Raw genomic sequence first — 17,221 nt, 5'->3', positions numbered from 1 at the left:
AGGGTGTTAGTAATTAATAGTTGTCTGATATAAATTAACTAAAGAGAAAGCAAGAATCTCTGGTAAATTTAATTGAGAAACAGGAAGAACTCAGGAAGATTTAATATGATTGAACTTTTTCATAATATTGTGATCAAAGAATCAGTATATCTTTGTTATAGACTGGTGTTTTTTTCAGGTTTTCTTAGACTTATATTGCTTGAAAGATGTAATTTACTTTGTTGGCTTGGTAGCAGTCCATGAGGAAGAAAGCTGAGCCTGTGTAAGGATAAGCCATATTATAATGAGGTTGTATCTCTACTAAAGCTGTCTCTAGTTCTAAAGAATGCTTACGTGGGAGATGAAAGAAATGAGCTTCAATGATAGGAAAGATTGTAGCCAGATATAAGGAAGAAGTTCTTGGCATTTATTCCATAGATATTTTTATAATACATGTCAATAAAAACAATTCAGCTGTGATTGATTAAGTACAGGCTTGATAAACACCTAACCTGGTGGCCACAAGTTATAGAATCTTCTATCCTTTAAAACAAGATAGAGGTGCCAACTGTAGTGAAGGTTAAGGCTAAGGTTATGACTAAGCCTGCTGTCCACAATAGATAAGGTTCACAGAGACCCAGTGGACTGTGAATGAAAACTCAGTAGAACCTTTAATACCTACAGAAAGAACTTTAAAAGAAAAAAATCATTATAGCTGTCTTTCCTTCTTTCAGGATTTTCCATCCTCCAAGCAATTATGGAAGCAGCAGTGCAAAACAACTGGCAAGTGACAGCAAGGTCTGTGGGAAACATAAAGGATGTCCAAGAATTCAGGCGCATCATTGAAGAAATGGACAGGAGGCAGGAAAAGCGATACTTGATTGACTGTGAAGTCGAAAGGATTAACACAATTTTGGAACAGGTAAGTTAGAGATTTATTCCACCTCCAGCCAACATGTTAAATCTTCAACCTGAGGCAGTTCCCATTCCTGCTAATAAATTAAGTAGCCAACCAGACTAAATGTGCCAACAGTTTTTGATAGTCTCTAATCCTTTTTTCCTCCCCAGTGGCTGCAGGAACAAAAAGAAAAAAAGAAAATCTAAGCTGCTGAAAATTGTATTACCATGATTAATGTGGAAGTCTCGGCAATTTAATGCTACCTATCAGATAAACACATCCTTCCACACATGTTTCATAGATAGCTGACTCAAAGTAATCCCCTTCCTTTCCCATACCATCCTTCCAGCAGAGAACAGACAAGGAATCAGGCATGTCAGAAGGGCAGGGTTTTTGTTTTAAGAGCCTAATTCCAGAGTGTCCAGGTGGTATTCACCAGGTTTCAAAATTTGTGGATATTTTTGCAAATTACTCCCAGGGGAAGGGGGGGAGCAGAGGGAGGGAGGGAGAGAGAGAAAATGTGAATGTAATTTAAGATCACTTTTAAGATGGCATATAAGAAAAAAAGTTCATGGTTTTTAAAATGTGAACAAAGTGAAAAAGATTTAGAAGGTTTAGACTGGGGAAAATATTATTCCATGTATTCATTATTAAGCTTGGATATTTAAATTTAAGATTAAAAATATTAGAAGAAATGTTTCACCCTAAGCCAGATGGATACTCTGTTTGGAATAAAGAGTCAAATGAAATATGGTGCAAGTGTATTATTTTCCTTAGTAGTTTCATTGCCAGTTAATAACAAAGTGCCTATGCTGCCATAAACAAAACTGTAAGGGAAACATTTCCATTCTAATTCAAGCCTATTGTATCTGAGGGCCAAAGCAGCTTCAGAGATAGGAATTATAGTGAGCAGCCATTGTCTGAGAGAGCTGTTTTATAGCAAATTAAATATTAATAATTTGTCAGATATGCCTCCATAGAAGAGAATGCAAAAAAAAAATAGGTAAGAAAATGGAAGAGAGAAGAGGGGAGGACAAGAGAAGGGAGGGGAGGGGAGGGGAGGGGAGGGGAGGAAGGAAGGAAGGAAGGAAGGAAGGAAGGAAGGAAGGAAGGAAGGAAGGAAGGAAGGAAGGAAGGAAGGAAGGAAGGAAGGAAGGGGGAGAGGGAGGAAGGAAAGAATAAGAAATTGCTGACTCTGCACTGTAGAGATACAAAGCTGTCCCCTTATTAAAAACAGCATCACCTCTAGTGAATCACACCTCACAGAAAATCTAGAGCACTCTCCTAGCTAAATCAAATTTCCCAACTAACATTCTCTTGAGCTATCCAAATGACCCACCCCTCTCTTCAAAAAAAAAAAAAAAAAACAACAAAAAACCTGCCTTTGATTTTCTTAGATCTTGAAAGTGAAGAATCAGGTCAGTGATGTTGGTGTATGTACTACATGCCCTCTAAAATTTGATACCAAAATAGCCTTTTAGTGGGTGACCTACTTAATAGCCTACAGCAGAGGAACATCCTCCTTGCGGTACTTTGTTTTCCTTCTTTTGTACTAGTGACTTTGACTTCCTGAATATCTTACATTTTGTTAAATCTTTTGGGTTTTATAGGACCTTATACTGGAGTCTGGGGTTTTTCAGCATGCTGTAATAAAAAAATCACTGGGTAGAACTCTGAATTCTATATAGCTGTGGGATGCTGGTCACTTAAATATCTATGCCTCAGCTGTCTCATCTACATAATGGGGAAAATAAAATTTGCTCTACCTCACATGGTTGTTATAATCACTTCAAAAGGCATAAACTTTTATGGAAAAAATAATCATTATTACTAACCACTTCTAGGAAAATGAAAGTAACATTTTTCAAAAACCTTGTTCTCTCTTTTCATGTCTCACTTTCTATCTTCCTATTTTCTATGTGCACATTGACAGTATCCCTCAAAATACTTTCTATACAATTTTATACTAACATGCAGAAATACCACTTTTCTCATTGGTTCCTAACCGTTCTTGATTTATCATAATTCACTATACAGATCACGGGTTGGAATAACATTTATAATTCAATCAGTATCCAGTCTTTCCAAAAGATGCCCCCATTCTTCAAAGGTGTTTTCAGCTTTTGGGGGAGGTTATTTTCATGGAAGGAAACTTCTAAAGCCTCCCATAAAATGACCCTTAATGCCACTATTTGAGGTAGAAGAGCCTGTTACACCACTATAACCCTATTCCCTATAAATCATATTTTGGCATAAGGTAAGTTCATATTGTACACTATATCCAATGGATGATAATGAAAAGACCTCAATATGCTACAATTTTTCAAACATAAGCAGATAATCAATACAGTATTATGTAGCATAACCTCCCCATTGCATGATATAGATTCTAATTTTCCTTGTGAATGTTCAAATACTTATGGGGTAAATCAAAATTCTTCCAACATTTATTTAGAAAGCTTGTTTTGATCTCTTTCAGCCCTAAATGAGTCTAAATGAGTTGGGGTTGTTTAGCCTGGTGAAAGAGAGAGTCAAGAGGCACTTTAATCATCATCCTCAAGTATAAAGAGTTATCATAAAGAAGGCACTGACCAGCTGTTGTACAGCAGGAAAAAAAGACTCTATTAGACACTAATATGTCTTAAATATTTGTACTTAACAGTTAATCTATTTTTAAAAGTATTCCAAATTTACAGCTACAAGAATTAACATACAAACGGAGCTAGAAACAAATGAAAACATGAATGGTTGTCGGGGTTCACAAAGAATATTGAGAAGCTATAGATCCTGAATCTAAGAATTAAGAGCACCTTCTATTGGAAGATATATGTGTACTAAGATGAATGAACCATTGACCTGACCTGATATAGCAATTCCTACTACTGTATTGTGTTCATGAGGTGCTACTCACTGGTGGAGAGCTGCCTTAATTCAATGACCGATCTAAACATTAACTGTTAAACAGTTTGCCTCTCATAGAGTTATCTACCTATGACTGAATAGATCTTCCATCCCAGTAGTGTATACCTGTGGACTGTTTTTGAAGGTCAGAACCCATAAAATGAATGCCTTTGTTGGGTGTTTAATGTTTATTTGGAGATGCAGCATAGCATAGAGTTTCAGAGCATGGACTGTGGAGGCAGTTTGCATGTATTCTGTCACTTTCTAGCTGTGTGACCTGGAGCAAGTTACTTAACTCTCTGTGCCTCCATTTATTGATTGCACAATGGTATTTGTACCTCAATGAGTTTATATATGCAAAGCATTTAGAAAGGTGCCTGACACATAGTGTTTGTATAGTGCTTTGAAGCTAAACAAAGTGTTTTCACATAGATTTATCTCATTTGAGCCTCACTGGTGGGGGGGGGCAGGCAGGGCAGTTGTGCTTATCCCAGATATACAGATAATAAATTGATGCTTAGAGACATTTAGATGATTTGTCCAAATGTGGCCCTCTGCTCAATCCCAGTAAGTGGAAGAGCAAGGACAGAACTCAAGTCTTCTGACTCCTATTCCAGCGCTCTTAGCCCTACACTGAACCACCTTTCTTAATTTCTATGTCATCTATTAAATATTTAACTGATGCCACACCCTAGATTAGGCTTGCTTGTCAAGTTACCTCTCAAAACAATTGCAAAGCAATTGGAGACGATCCAGAGAAAAGCAGGAAGAAAAAAAAGGATTAAAGCTTTAGAAAATAGGGCATATGAGGAAAGTCTAAGTGAGTTGGGGTTGTTTAGCCTGGTGAAAGAGAGCCAAAAGGCACTTTAATTATCATCCTCAAGTACAAAGAGTTATCATAAAGAGGGCACTGACCAACTGTTGTGTATGCTTAAGGACAATACCAGAGTGAATGAGCTTAACTAAACTAGAGAGAGAGTCAGCCTTAGAAAGAACTCATTGCAAGGAGAGGGGAAACTGGAAGAAAATAAAATCTCACCAGCTGAGACGATATGAAGGTGAATCCATTCTGAATTAGTGAAAAGTCAGATAGAGAATAGTTTTAAGATTGTTTTCAAGAATACAGAAATATTCCAGTTTAATACTGTGTTTTGACAAATAACTACCCTTACAGAAGACTTATTTTAATGAATAAAGATATTTCCTAATTTGTCTATGCATTTGATATCTAAAAGCTTGACTCCTTAAAGAGATTTAAACATCCCCCTTCAGTCTTTACCATGTTTTTATTTTTTCCATATATAATTCAAAGGTAAATCTCAGCATAGCCCCTGATTGAATTACAGTTTATGCCAACTGAGTGGGGCCCAAACCAATGTATTTCAATGTGTTACCCAGGAATGATATAGAATGTGTGATTTCCCTGGAAATGCTCCAGGGTAAAAATCACCTCATGATAGGTTATATGAAATTAGCTCCTCTTAAGGACAGAGTCCTGAAGCAGCTCAATCCCTAGAGTGTCTTTCATTTGAGGAACACTGACTATCACCTCAAAGATGATCATTTAAAGAAATCAAACATCCAAGTTAGTAAGTCAGGCTTGCAAAGATAACAATTTAAACAAGAGGAACAATATGTGGGCCTTTCTAAAGCATGAGGCTGTAACACAGAGAAAACAGTGCTCACTCCAAAATACGAGGTGAGGCAAAAGTAGGTTTACAGTTGTTCATATGGGAAGTAATATAATTAATAAATAATAATACAAGATTAAACTCTGTATTTCATGTACTCACAACTGTAAACCTACTCTTGCCCCACCCTGTATGTCTAACAACTGGGGTCACTAGACACACTGTTGCCAACAGCAAGACCTAGGTCAAGTGAAGTAAAAATGTTATAACTTTATGTCTGCTCCTTGCCTCATCCTCCACTCAGCACACAGTGGTACTGTGAACAGTGGTTAGTTCCTCTCCCCATTTTCCTCCCTTTTTGTCCCAGCCCTTACTCTCAACATTCCTTGTAAACACTTAGCTGACTTACCAATCCATAAGACAGTTTCAGTTAGCATCTCTATGTCCTGAAATATTTTGTTTGTGGTATAGTTGAATAAACAAGCTTGGGAATCAAGTAGATAGGACTTCAATACCTAGCTTAATGTTGCATGACATTGATAAAAATGGTTTAATTTCTTTGAGGCCCAATTTTCTCATCTCAAAATACTATTCCACTACCTTCTGTTCATATGATCCTCATGTGTTGTGAGGATCAAGTAAGATAATACATGGAGACCACCTGCACAGTGCTTGGCATCCTGTAGCCACTCAATAACTGATAACCATAGCTAATTGTTCATGAGTGGTAAGTGTTATTTAGGGACTATTGTTCAAGAACAGTGTCCTCATGGACTTTCCAAGATATCAGTTTAGTCTAAGTTTTTATCATGAGAACAGAGTCTAAGACTTGAGCTGTGCTCAGGTCTCACTAATATGAGTTTAATGTTAGATGACTTCTCTGTTTTTTTTCCAGTGTAACTGCATAACACACATTGATTGATAGGCTTAAAGACTATTTGAGAATTAACTAGATATTTCAGTATCACTTAAAATAATTAAAGGCATGCCAGCCAGTGTGGTTCAGTGGTTGAGCATCAACCTATGATCCAGGAGATCTTGTTCAATTCCCAGTCAGGGCACATGTGCAGGTTGTGGGCTCCATCCCCAGCAGGGGGCATGCAGGAGGCAGCCAATCAATGACTTTCTCATCATTGGTGATTCTATATCTCTCTCCCTCCCTCTCCCTTTCTCCCTCTGAAACCAATAAATAAAACATTTTAAAAAATAATTATAATTAAAGGCACAAAACCTTGAACTACATGTGACAACTGGACATTTTTTTTTTTTTTGTAAAAAAAGTTTATTTGAGCCAAAATGACAACATATCCCAGGAAGCAATGCTCTCAACAACTGGTTATTTTTAATAACAAATATGTATTAAGTGCTTACAATGTTCATATACTATTTTAATCAATGTGTATGGATATATGTGTTCTTATATCTCGTGGGAGTTAATCCTCATATTAGCCCTACAAGGTACATGGGAATAGTACCTCCATTTTACAGATGTGGAAATTGAGACTTAGAGGTCATACAGCTATAATTGGTGGAGCCAGAATGTGAACCCAGGGAGTCTGACTCCAAATGTGTTAATCACTACAATAATCAGCCATGCTTGTGACTGAGCTTTTCAGTCAGAATAGAGGCAAGCAGAGTTATTAAGAGATAAGCATCCTGATGAAGCCTGGAACAGCTTTGTTTACAACAAGCATTGTTAAACAACAAGTATTTCATAGACACTTCCTCCACTTGATGAGGATCCATATTCCACTAACATGGAATTGAAAATATACCTCTTAAACATGCCCTTTGGTGAAAAGCTTATTTATGATGAAAAAGTTCACTTACTTATGGTGCCAAAACAATCAAACTATGAAATGGGTTCCAGAAGAGTAGGAATAAATCATGAGGAATACTTTCTCAGAGTGACATGTAAGTATAACTAGCATTTTCATCTGCAGGCATTTCTTCTCAGAGAAAGAACCACAGTCTTCATTATTTTACCAAAACTGCCCTAGGTAATGCCCATTTCCTCCTCTTTTTAAGGCATATCCTAAATGTAACATTAGATGAACATAGATGTTAAAATCCTCAACAAAATATTAGCAAATTGGATCTAGCAATATATTTAAAAGATTTAATACCATGACCAAGTGGGATTTATTCCAGGGATGCAAGGCTGGGACAATATTCACAAATCAATAAATGTGATACATCACATAAACAAACTGAAAGACAAAAATCACATGATCATATTAATAGACGTAGAAAAAGCACTGAACAAAATCCAATACCTATTTTTGATAAAAACTCTCATCAAAGTGGGAATAGGGAAAATCATACCTCAACATAATAAAGGCCATATATGACAAACCTACAGCCAACAACATACTCAATGGGCAAAAACTAAAACCATTTCCCCTAAGAACAGGAACAAGACAAGGATGTCTGCTTCCACCATTCTTATTCACTATAGTACTTCAAGGCCTAGCCACAGAGATCAGACAAGAAGAAAACATAAAAGGCATCCAAATTGGAAAGGAGGAAGTAAAACTGTAATTATTCTCAGATGACATGATATTATACATAGAAAATCCTAGAGAATCCACCAAAAAAACACTAAATTTAATAAATGAATTCAGCAATGTAGCAGGATACAAAATTAACACCCAGAAATTGATGGCATTTTTATACATCAATAATGAGTTCTCAGAAAGATAAACTAAAGAAATCCCATTTACCATTATAACAAAAAAATTAAGATACTTGGGAATAAACTTAACCAAGGAGGTAAAAGACCTGTACTCAGAAAACTACAGGACATTGAAAAAAGAGATAGAGAAGAAGATATAAAGTGGAATAATATGCCATGTTCATGGATTGGTAGGATTAACATCATTAAAATGTCCATAGTACCCAAAGCAATCTATAGATTCAATGCAATCCTTATCAAAATACCAACAGCATATTTCACAGATCTAGAATAAATACTCTAAAAACTTATATGGAGCCAAAATACACCCTGAATAGGCACAGCAATCTTGAGAAAGAAGAACAAAGTTGGAGGAATCATAATACCAGATATCAAAATAAATTACAAAGCCATTGTAATCAAAACAGCCTGTACTGGCACAAGAACAGGCATATAGAACAATGGAAGAGAACAGTGAACCCAGAAATCGACCCAAGCCATTATGCTCAGTTAATGTTTGACAAAAGAGACAAGAGCATACAATGGAGAAAAGACAGTCTCTTCAATAAATAGTGTTGGGAAAATTGGACAGGTACATGCAAAAGAAAATGCAACTAGACCACCAACTTACACCATACACAAAAATAAACTCAAACTGGATAAAAGACTTAAATGTAAGTCAAAAAACCATAAAATTCCTAGAAGAAATCATAGGCAGCAAAATCTCAGACATCTCTCACAGCAATATGTTTGCCTATACATCTCTTAAGGCAAGGGAAACAGAAGAAAATTTAAAAATGGGACTACATCAAAATAAAAAGCTTCTGCACAGCAAAAGAAGCCATTCACAAAATGAAAAGGGAGCCCACTGCATGGGAAAACATATTTGTCAATGATACAGCTGATAAGGAGTTCATATCCAAAATATATAAGGAACTCATACAACTTAACAGAAGGAAGACAAAAATCCAATTAAAAAATTAGCAAAGGACCTAAATAGATACTTCTCCAAAAAGGACATAGAAATGGCTAAGAGACATGAAAAAAATGTTCAAAGTCACTAAACATCAGAGAGATGCAAATTAAAACCACAATGAGGTATCGCTTCACACCTGTCAGAATGGCTACCATCAACAAATCAACAAGTGACAAGTGCTGGCAAGGATGTGGAAAAAAGGGGACCCTAGTACACTGATGGTAGGAATGTAGACTGGTGTAGCCACTGTGGAAAAAAGTATGGAGGTTTTTCAAAAAATTAAAAATGGAACTACCATTTGACCCAGTTATCCCACTTTTAGGAATATATCCCAAGAAACCCAAAACACCAATCAGAAAGAATGTATGCACCCCTATGTTCACAGCAGCGCAATTTACAATCGCTAAGATCTGGAAACAGCCCAAGTGCCCATCACTAGATAAGTGGATAAAAAAGCTGTAGTACATTTACAGCATGAAATACTATACAGCTATAAAAAGAAGGATCTCTTACCCTTTGAGACAACATGGAGGGACCTGGAGAGTATTATACTAAGTGAAATAAGCCAGTCAGAGAAAGACAAGTATCATATGATCTCATTTATATGTGGAATCTAATGAACAAAATAAACTGATGAACAAAATAGATCCAGAGACATAGAAGCATGGAACAGACTGACAAATCTCAGAAGAAAGGCGGGGGTGGAGGTGGGGGTGGGGAAAGATTAACCAAAGAATTTATGTGCATATATGCATAACCCATGGTTACAGACCATTGTATGGTAAAGGCCTTGAGACCATTGTATGGGTGGGTGTGGGGTGGGGGGGGGAATGGGGGGAAAAGGGAGATATCTGTAATACTTCCAACTATAAAGATAAATTTTTAAAAAGTTTTAGTTTGATGTAGTCCCATTTCTTTATATTTTCTTTTGTTTTCCTTGCTGGAGGTGATATATCAGGAAAAAATATTGCTACAAGAAATGTCTGAGATTTTACTACCTATGTTTTCTTCTAAAATCTTTATGGTTTCAAGTCTAACATTTAAGTATTTAATCATTTTTTTTATTTTTTTAAAATATATCTTTATTGATTTCAGAGAGGAAAGGAGAGGGAGAGAGAGAGATAGAAACATCAATGATGAGAGAGTCATCGATGGGCTAGCCCCCAACCTGGGCATTTGCCCTGACTGGGAATCGAACTCCAATCGCCTGGATCCTAGGACCATGCTCAACTGCTGAGCCACGCCCAGCTGGGCGATCATTTTTAGTTTATTCTTGTGAATGGTGTAAGAAGGTGGTCTAGTTTCATTTTTTTGCACATATCTATCCAACTTTTCCAACACCAGTTATTGAATAGACTATCTTTACCCCATTGTATGTTCTTGATTCCTATGTCAAATATTAATTGACCATAAAGGCATGGGTTTATTTCTGGGCTCCCCATTCTGTTCATCAATCTATATGTCTGCTTTTATGCCAGTACTATGCCGATTTTATTACTATGGCTTTGTAAGATAGTTTGATATTAACTAATATAATTCCTCCAACTTTGTTCTTCTTTCTCAAGATTGCTATGACTATTTGGGGTATGTTGTGGTTTCATATAAATTTTTGGAATGTTTGTTCTAGTTCGGTGAAAAACAACCTTGGTATCTTGATAGGAATTCCATTGAATCCATCGACTGTCTGGGGTAGTGTGGACATTTTAATTATGTTAATTCTTCATATCCATGAGCATGGAATATGCTTCCACTTGTTTGTATCTTCTTCAATTCTTTCTTCAGTGTCTTGTAATTTTATGAGTACAGGACTTTAAATTTATTCTAGGCTGTTTTTTTTTTTAAGCGATTGTAATTGGAATTATTTTCTTAGTTTTCCTTTCTGATAGTTCATTATTGATGTAAAAAAATACAACTGATTTCTGAGTATTTATTTTGTGCCCTGCTACTTTACTGAATTCATTTATCAGTTCTAGTAGTTTTTTATGGAATCTTTAGGGTTCTCTATATACAATATCATGTCATCTGCAAATAACAGTTTTACTTCTTCCTTTCCAATTTGGGTGCCTTTTATTTGTTCTTCTAGCCTGACTGCTGTGGCTAGGACTTCCAGTGCTGTGTTGAATGAGAGAGGTGAAACTAAACATCCCTGTCTTGTTCCCAATCTTAAGGGAAATGCTTTTAGTTTTTGCCCACTGAGTTCGATATTGGCTGTGGGTTTGTCACATATGGCCTATATTATGTTGAGGTACATTCCCTCTATTCCCACTTTGCTGAGAGTTTGCTAGATTTTATAAAATATTTTTTCTCCATCTATTCATATGATCATATGATTTTTATCCTTCATTTTGTTTATGTGATGTATCATGTTTATTGATTTGCGGATATTGTACCAGCCTTGCATCCCCATGATAAATCCTGCTTGATCATGGTGCATGATCTTTTTAATACATTGCTGGATTCAGTTTGCTAATATTTCATTGAGGATTTTAGCAACTATGTTCATCAGTGTTATGGGTCTATAATTTTATTTCTTTATAGTGTCTTTATCTGGTTTTAGAATTGGGATAATTCTGGCCTTGTAAAATGAGCATGGGAAACTTCCCTCTTCTTGAATTTTTTGGAATAGTTTGAGAAGGATAGGTGTAATTTCTTCATTGAATGTTTGGTAAAATTAATCTGTGAAGCCATCTGGTCCAGGAATTTTATTTGTTCGGAGTTTTTTATTAGTTTCAATTTCATTAGTTGTAATCTATTCAGATTTTCTGATTCTTCCTGATTCCGTTTTGGAAGATTGTATGTTTCTAGGAATTTATCCATTTTGTCCAGATTGTCCAATTTGTTGGCATATAGTTGTTTGTAATATTTTCTTACAATCCTTTGTATTTCTTTGGTGTCAGTTGTTCCCTGTCATCTTTCATTTCTAATTTTATTTATTTGGATCCTCTCTCTTTAATTCTTGATGAGTTTGGTTAAAGGTTTGTCAATCTTGTTTATCTTTTCAAAAAACAAGCTCTTGGTTTCATTGACCTTTTGTATTGTATTTTTTAGACCCTATTTCTTTTATTTCTGCTCTGATCTTTACTATTGCCTTTTTTCTAATCATTTTGGGTTTTGTTTGTTGTTCTTTTTCTAGGATTTGTTGTGTAAAGTTAGATTGTTTATTTAAGGTTTTTTCTTTCTTGGGGTAGCCTGTAATGCTATGAATTTCACTCTTAGGACTGCTTTCACTGTGTGCCATGGATATTTGGTTCCTGTGCTCTCATTTTCATTTGTTTCAAGGTATCTTTTGATTTCTTCCTTGATCTCGTTGTTAATCCATTCATTGTTTAATAACATGTTACTTAGCCACCATGTCTTTGTGTGTTTTTTAGGTTTTTTTCTTGTGATAGACTTCTAGTTTCATATAATATGGTCAGAGAAGATGCTTGATATGATTTCAATCTTCTTAAATTTATTGAGACCTGTTTTGTGTCCTAACATGTGGTCTGTCTTAGAAAATGTTTCATGTGCACTTGAAAAGGAAGTATATGCTGCTGCATGCACAGTATTTAGAGTGAAATGCTGTGGAGATATCAATTACCCTAATGACATGGTGATTTAATGCTATTACTTAACATATACTGGACTGTGCTCACAAATATTTTGAGGCAAAAATATACCCCCAAATTGCAGAATAATGTCCGAAAAGAAAAACATATGGTTAGATTTCTTAAATCTGCTCACAGTAGACATGGTTTCTCTTAAGTCCAGCATAATATCTTCCAGGCCCTAAGTGAGTGGACTCCGTACTTGCAGTAAAAGCATTCAACATGTTAGGTGATTTCAACACTCACTGGTAGCCTTAAATAAACTTGTTCCCTAAAATGCAGAGATATTTTTCCTAAGAGTTAGTTGCAGACATCAGTCTTCTATATTTAGAGATTTTATCTTTAGTTTATTGAAAAAGATGGTCTGATTCTCTGGTCATACTTCACACTAGAGTGGCTAGACTGGCTTTGTGACTATTTAGAAGCAAATCCCCTCTGGGAAAATAAAGAGAGAAAACTCATTCAGAGTCATTAGTTTGAAACAGCAAGACTTCTATTCAGATGATAGAAGCTTTGGTCTCAAAAAGAAAATGGTCTCAAAAAGAAAATGCTCCCATTCAACCAAAAGTTTCCTCCCCCTATTTTTAAAAATTATGATACCTCATTATTTCCTTGATTATTTCTTATGAGTTTGGGGGTTTTATTTTTTAAGTTAACACAAATTACAATTCATTTTTATTAGGGAACCTTGTGAAAGTCCTTAGGATGACTGGAGACACCCTGGAGTTTTATAAAGCAAAGTATAGAAAACTTGAGTTGGGATACATGGGTTCTAGCCCCAAACTATATAACTTCAGAAACTCTCTTAACCTCTCTGCCTCCATTTCCTAAACTGTAAAATCAATGTGTTGAATACGATGGTCCCTTCCAGTTCAACAGACTATAATCCCCAGAACTGTGAAAAACAAGATAGGAAATTCAATCCATAAATACTGATTGAGACCAGCCCATTTTACCATAACCAGTGCTAGATATGGTGGGGGTTGGGGTGGGGAAAGACATTTCTTCCATGCTACAGCAGTAGGAGTGATAAGTCAACACAATAATTCTGGAAGGCAGAATATGATAAGTGTCTAAAAATGTGTGAGTCAATGTTCCTGCTTTCTCGGGTTGCCAGGTTTGTGACCATCACTGAATGTTTTATTTTTTGCTGATTGAGAATCTTGCAGTCCTTAATATCAGTGATCTTTGCTTAGACTTGGAGACATAGATGATGGGGAAGATTGAAATAATATGCTCCAAGGTCAAGAAACAGCCTGGAAGTTTATCATTTACCTCTATCTTTAGAGTGCAAAATGACAAACGTTCCCATTAATAGGAATCTTTGGTTGATCAAAACTATGCTACATATGTCTATATAAATATCACATCAGCCCTTATAACATCTGGGAAACGCCTAGAGAAAATGTCTATTAATTAAATTTTCTGGTAGTTGGATTCTGAGTAACTGAGGTTTGTTCGTCACAAGCCTATCACAAGTTCCTCATTATATCCATATCCACTGTTATACTCCTGCTCAGATGCTTTTTACACATAGCAATGTATAGATTGCAATAAAGATTTATTGAATCAAAAGACCTTCTGCCATCTAGTAACATAAATGTTTTAAGATTAATGATGGTAATTTATTCCAAAATTATAAAAATATAAACCAATTCAAATGGAAAAATAAAACTAATACAAATATCCTCCTTTATTTTGAGTTAATTCAATCACTTAACTCAGATTCATTCTTTTAAAAAAAAAAAAAGAAAGAAAAGAAAAGAAAACACTAACCATATATTTATAGGCAATAAATATGTTTTCAGTTGGCATGGGAGAAGAACACCCTGATACCTATTCCTTTGTATGGCTTACACTGTGAACACCCCAGTTAAGCCTTTGAAGACACTGAGAGGTTGACGAAGTCCTATGGGCTAGAATTACTGGCTTATATACCCTAATGAATTTTTAGAATCATCACCCAGTTTTATTAGGAAATTTCCCCAGTTTAACAGCAATAAAAATGTAGCAATTAGAAAGTTCATCATACAGCTGCCTGATTACAAGAGTCTTGCCCTAGATTCTAACAGATGCTGTAACAAACAGTTTCATAAGGGCTGAGAGAACCACAGTTTACAACAGCAACACAAAAGCTAGTTATTGTTCAATCTCACATAGCCACAGGACACTTATGTCTATAATAATTTAGAACTCTGTACTTCCCTACAGAGAGGCACCAAGCAAATTCAAAATAAGTGTAGTAACAAAAATAAAATATAAAATGTGCAGACTCAAGTTATTTACTATACCAACACTGAAGGGCCAAGGCCATTGATTGATCCATGCCAAGGTCTGGACTTTGATGAGACAGTGTGTGAAAGAACCCTCAATCAGTTTGATACCATTGTTACCAACCACCCACCAGGCCCTTCCAATCAGATTAATCCCGTCCTTGTTGGGGAAGCTTTCCTTTAGTCCAGATTTAACAGGGTCAGACTGTGTCTACCCAAAGGTTATAACAAATTAACAAGTAACAGATACCATTCAATGGGCCAGGGTCAGGACCCGGACTTGGGGAGATTGGTGACAATTAGTGTCACATCACTAGACGTAGAGCTAAAGTAGAAGAGGTTAGTAGCCAGACACCACTATTCTCTCTCCAACCTTTTAAAAATATATATATGTAGCTACCAAACAGCTTTCCAAATATACATGTGCCACAAATACCCTTCTCTGAAAAAGAACATCAAATTGACAAATATCTTCTGAAGTAATCCAGCACTAGTCCAAGGATCAGAAAGCTGGCTGACTTCTATCTCAGTCTCACTGTGTGACCTTGCATAGCCATCCCACCTTTCATCATCCTAGCAATTTCAGACATAAAATAGAAAAATCCTTCCCTGCCTTACTAGGATGACATTAAGATGAAACAGACAATTTACTTAAGGTATTCTAAGATCCTCAGAGAGGGCAAGTCCACAAATATCAGACATTATAATTAGAGTCACTGCCCCTCATTTCTTAAGAAGGAGAAAATGAATAAGAAAAGAAACATGTTGTCACTGAGCCTGAGAACTCAAAAAGCATTTAAACTCTGTACTCTAAAGCATGTCTCAAGAGAGGGAGACTAATGTGGTGAAGTCAGAGAAGAGTTCAGTGGTTAGGACATGATCCCCAAATATATGGGGTCCTCAGTGTTTGTCTTCGACAGTATGATGTTACTCTACTATAATCATCTTAAAGGTTTGGACTTGTAAGTGCCAGCAAGAGAATGGCAAGTCCTTTGATTTTGGTTTTGTGGGCCAAACAGGTCCATCTAACCATAGTGGGGTTACTGGTCCTAAACAAGGGTATTGTTTAACTTAAATTGTTTTCATGCCTTTAATTGTTCCAACAGCGGAAATTTTAGCTCTCAGTATAACTGGATCATTATTGAGGACAGGGGCAGGAAGTGTGCAGTCTATTTCAGAGTTCAGCATTGGTAGAAAATGTGCCCATCAATCTTAAGAATGGGGACACAAAAATGGGATAACTGGGTGAACCAATTCACAAATCAGAACCTTGAACTGATGCTATTTAAAACACACACATACACACACACACACTTACAGAGGTAAATAAGGGGAAAAACCCAAATGGAATGGAACCTCAGTAATAATGTATCTTAGATTAAGAGATGAGGATCCAGAGACACTAAAGCAACGGACGAGGCAGTCAAAAAAAAGCACTGTAGAAACCTTCTTAATGGCCATTCCTAAGTGCCTTGCCATTACTGCTATCTCTTCAACAGCTCTGAGAGTCCTTTTCACTTCTCTTGACCTATTTCAAACTATTGCCTGTGCTTAACTTGAGAACCTCCTACTCAATAAATTGCTCCTCCTCCCTCTTCCCTGGCCAATATAAAATCAATTGTTGCTTGACAGACTGCTTTGTTGCAGTTTCCTCAAAGGCACAAAGGAAAGAAACACACCTTATTTGTACACGCATTAACTTAATTTCAGTCTCTCCCACTCAAGCACAGTGCAATCCTTCAAACTCTTACCCAAACCCCTTCACTATTTGGTGTCCATGGCAACTACCACAAAGCTGCTCAGAGAAAGTTACAAGGAGTGGCAGGAAAGTGCATCTCCCAACAGAGCCATTAGCTATCCTGCATTAGCTACATCGATAACAGGTGGCAGCAGGCCCAACCCTGAATCCTCAGGCATTTGCTTTCTTGAGGGAGAGAGAATATTGTTCATGTCTCCTCTCTAGAAGAGTTATGGGCTTCTTCTCACACCCAACCTGTTGAATATAAAGCACTAATTGTGAAATATTGAAATTAAGTGGGACAGTTTTTGCTTGAGAAAACTTCCCAATGGTGTACTTCCCTAGCAACTCTATCACAACACCCTGCTTGCTAAACTAGAGCCAGTGATCTTGAATCCTCCAAAAGACAATACACATAAAATCCTAGCCACTTCCTTTTATGGTCATTACCTTTCAGTGACCTGCAACTCATTCTCTTAACTTTCTTAGCTCATGTCAAGAATGCATGCATGACAATCTTGCCATCAAATTATATATCTATATCATCTATACCTATATCTCTAT

The 17,221-nt window shown here is 36.3% G+C and overlaps 1 protein-coding gene across 1 annotated transcript in view; it reads left to right on the top strand.

The window, feature by feature from the left end:
• The window catches only part of GRIA3 (glutamate ionotropic receptor AMPA type subunit 3), a 252,568-nt gene that overhangs the window by 121,880 nt on the left and 113,467 nt on the right, over positions 1 to 17,221 (top strand). The window contains exon 4 of the mRNA XM_087813532.1: positions 714 to 901. Coding sequence (XP_087669658.1) covers positions 714 to 901 — 188 coding nt within the window. The remainder of the gene's footprint in view (positions 1 to 713; positions 902 to 17,221) is intronic.

Source organism: Miniopterus natalensis, chromosome X (assembly GCF_054644295.1).
Source record: "Miniopterus natalensis isolate mMinNat1 chromosome X, mMinNat1.hap1, whole genome shotgun sequence".
Classification (NCBI taxonomy): domain Eukaryota; kingdom Metazoa; phylum Chordata; class Mammalia; order Chiroptera; family Miniopteridae; genus Miniopterus; species Miniopterus natalensis.
The sequence above is the reverse complement of the archived record's forward strand: the minus strand, read 5'-3'. Positions and strand labels throughout refer to the sequence as shown.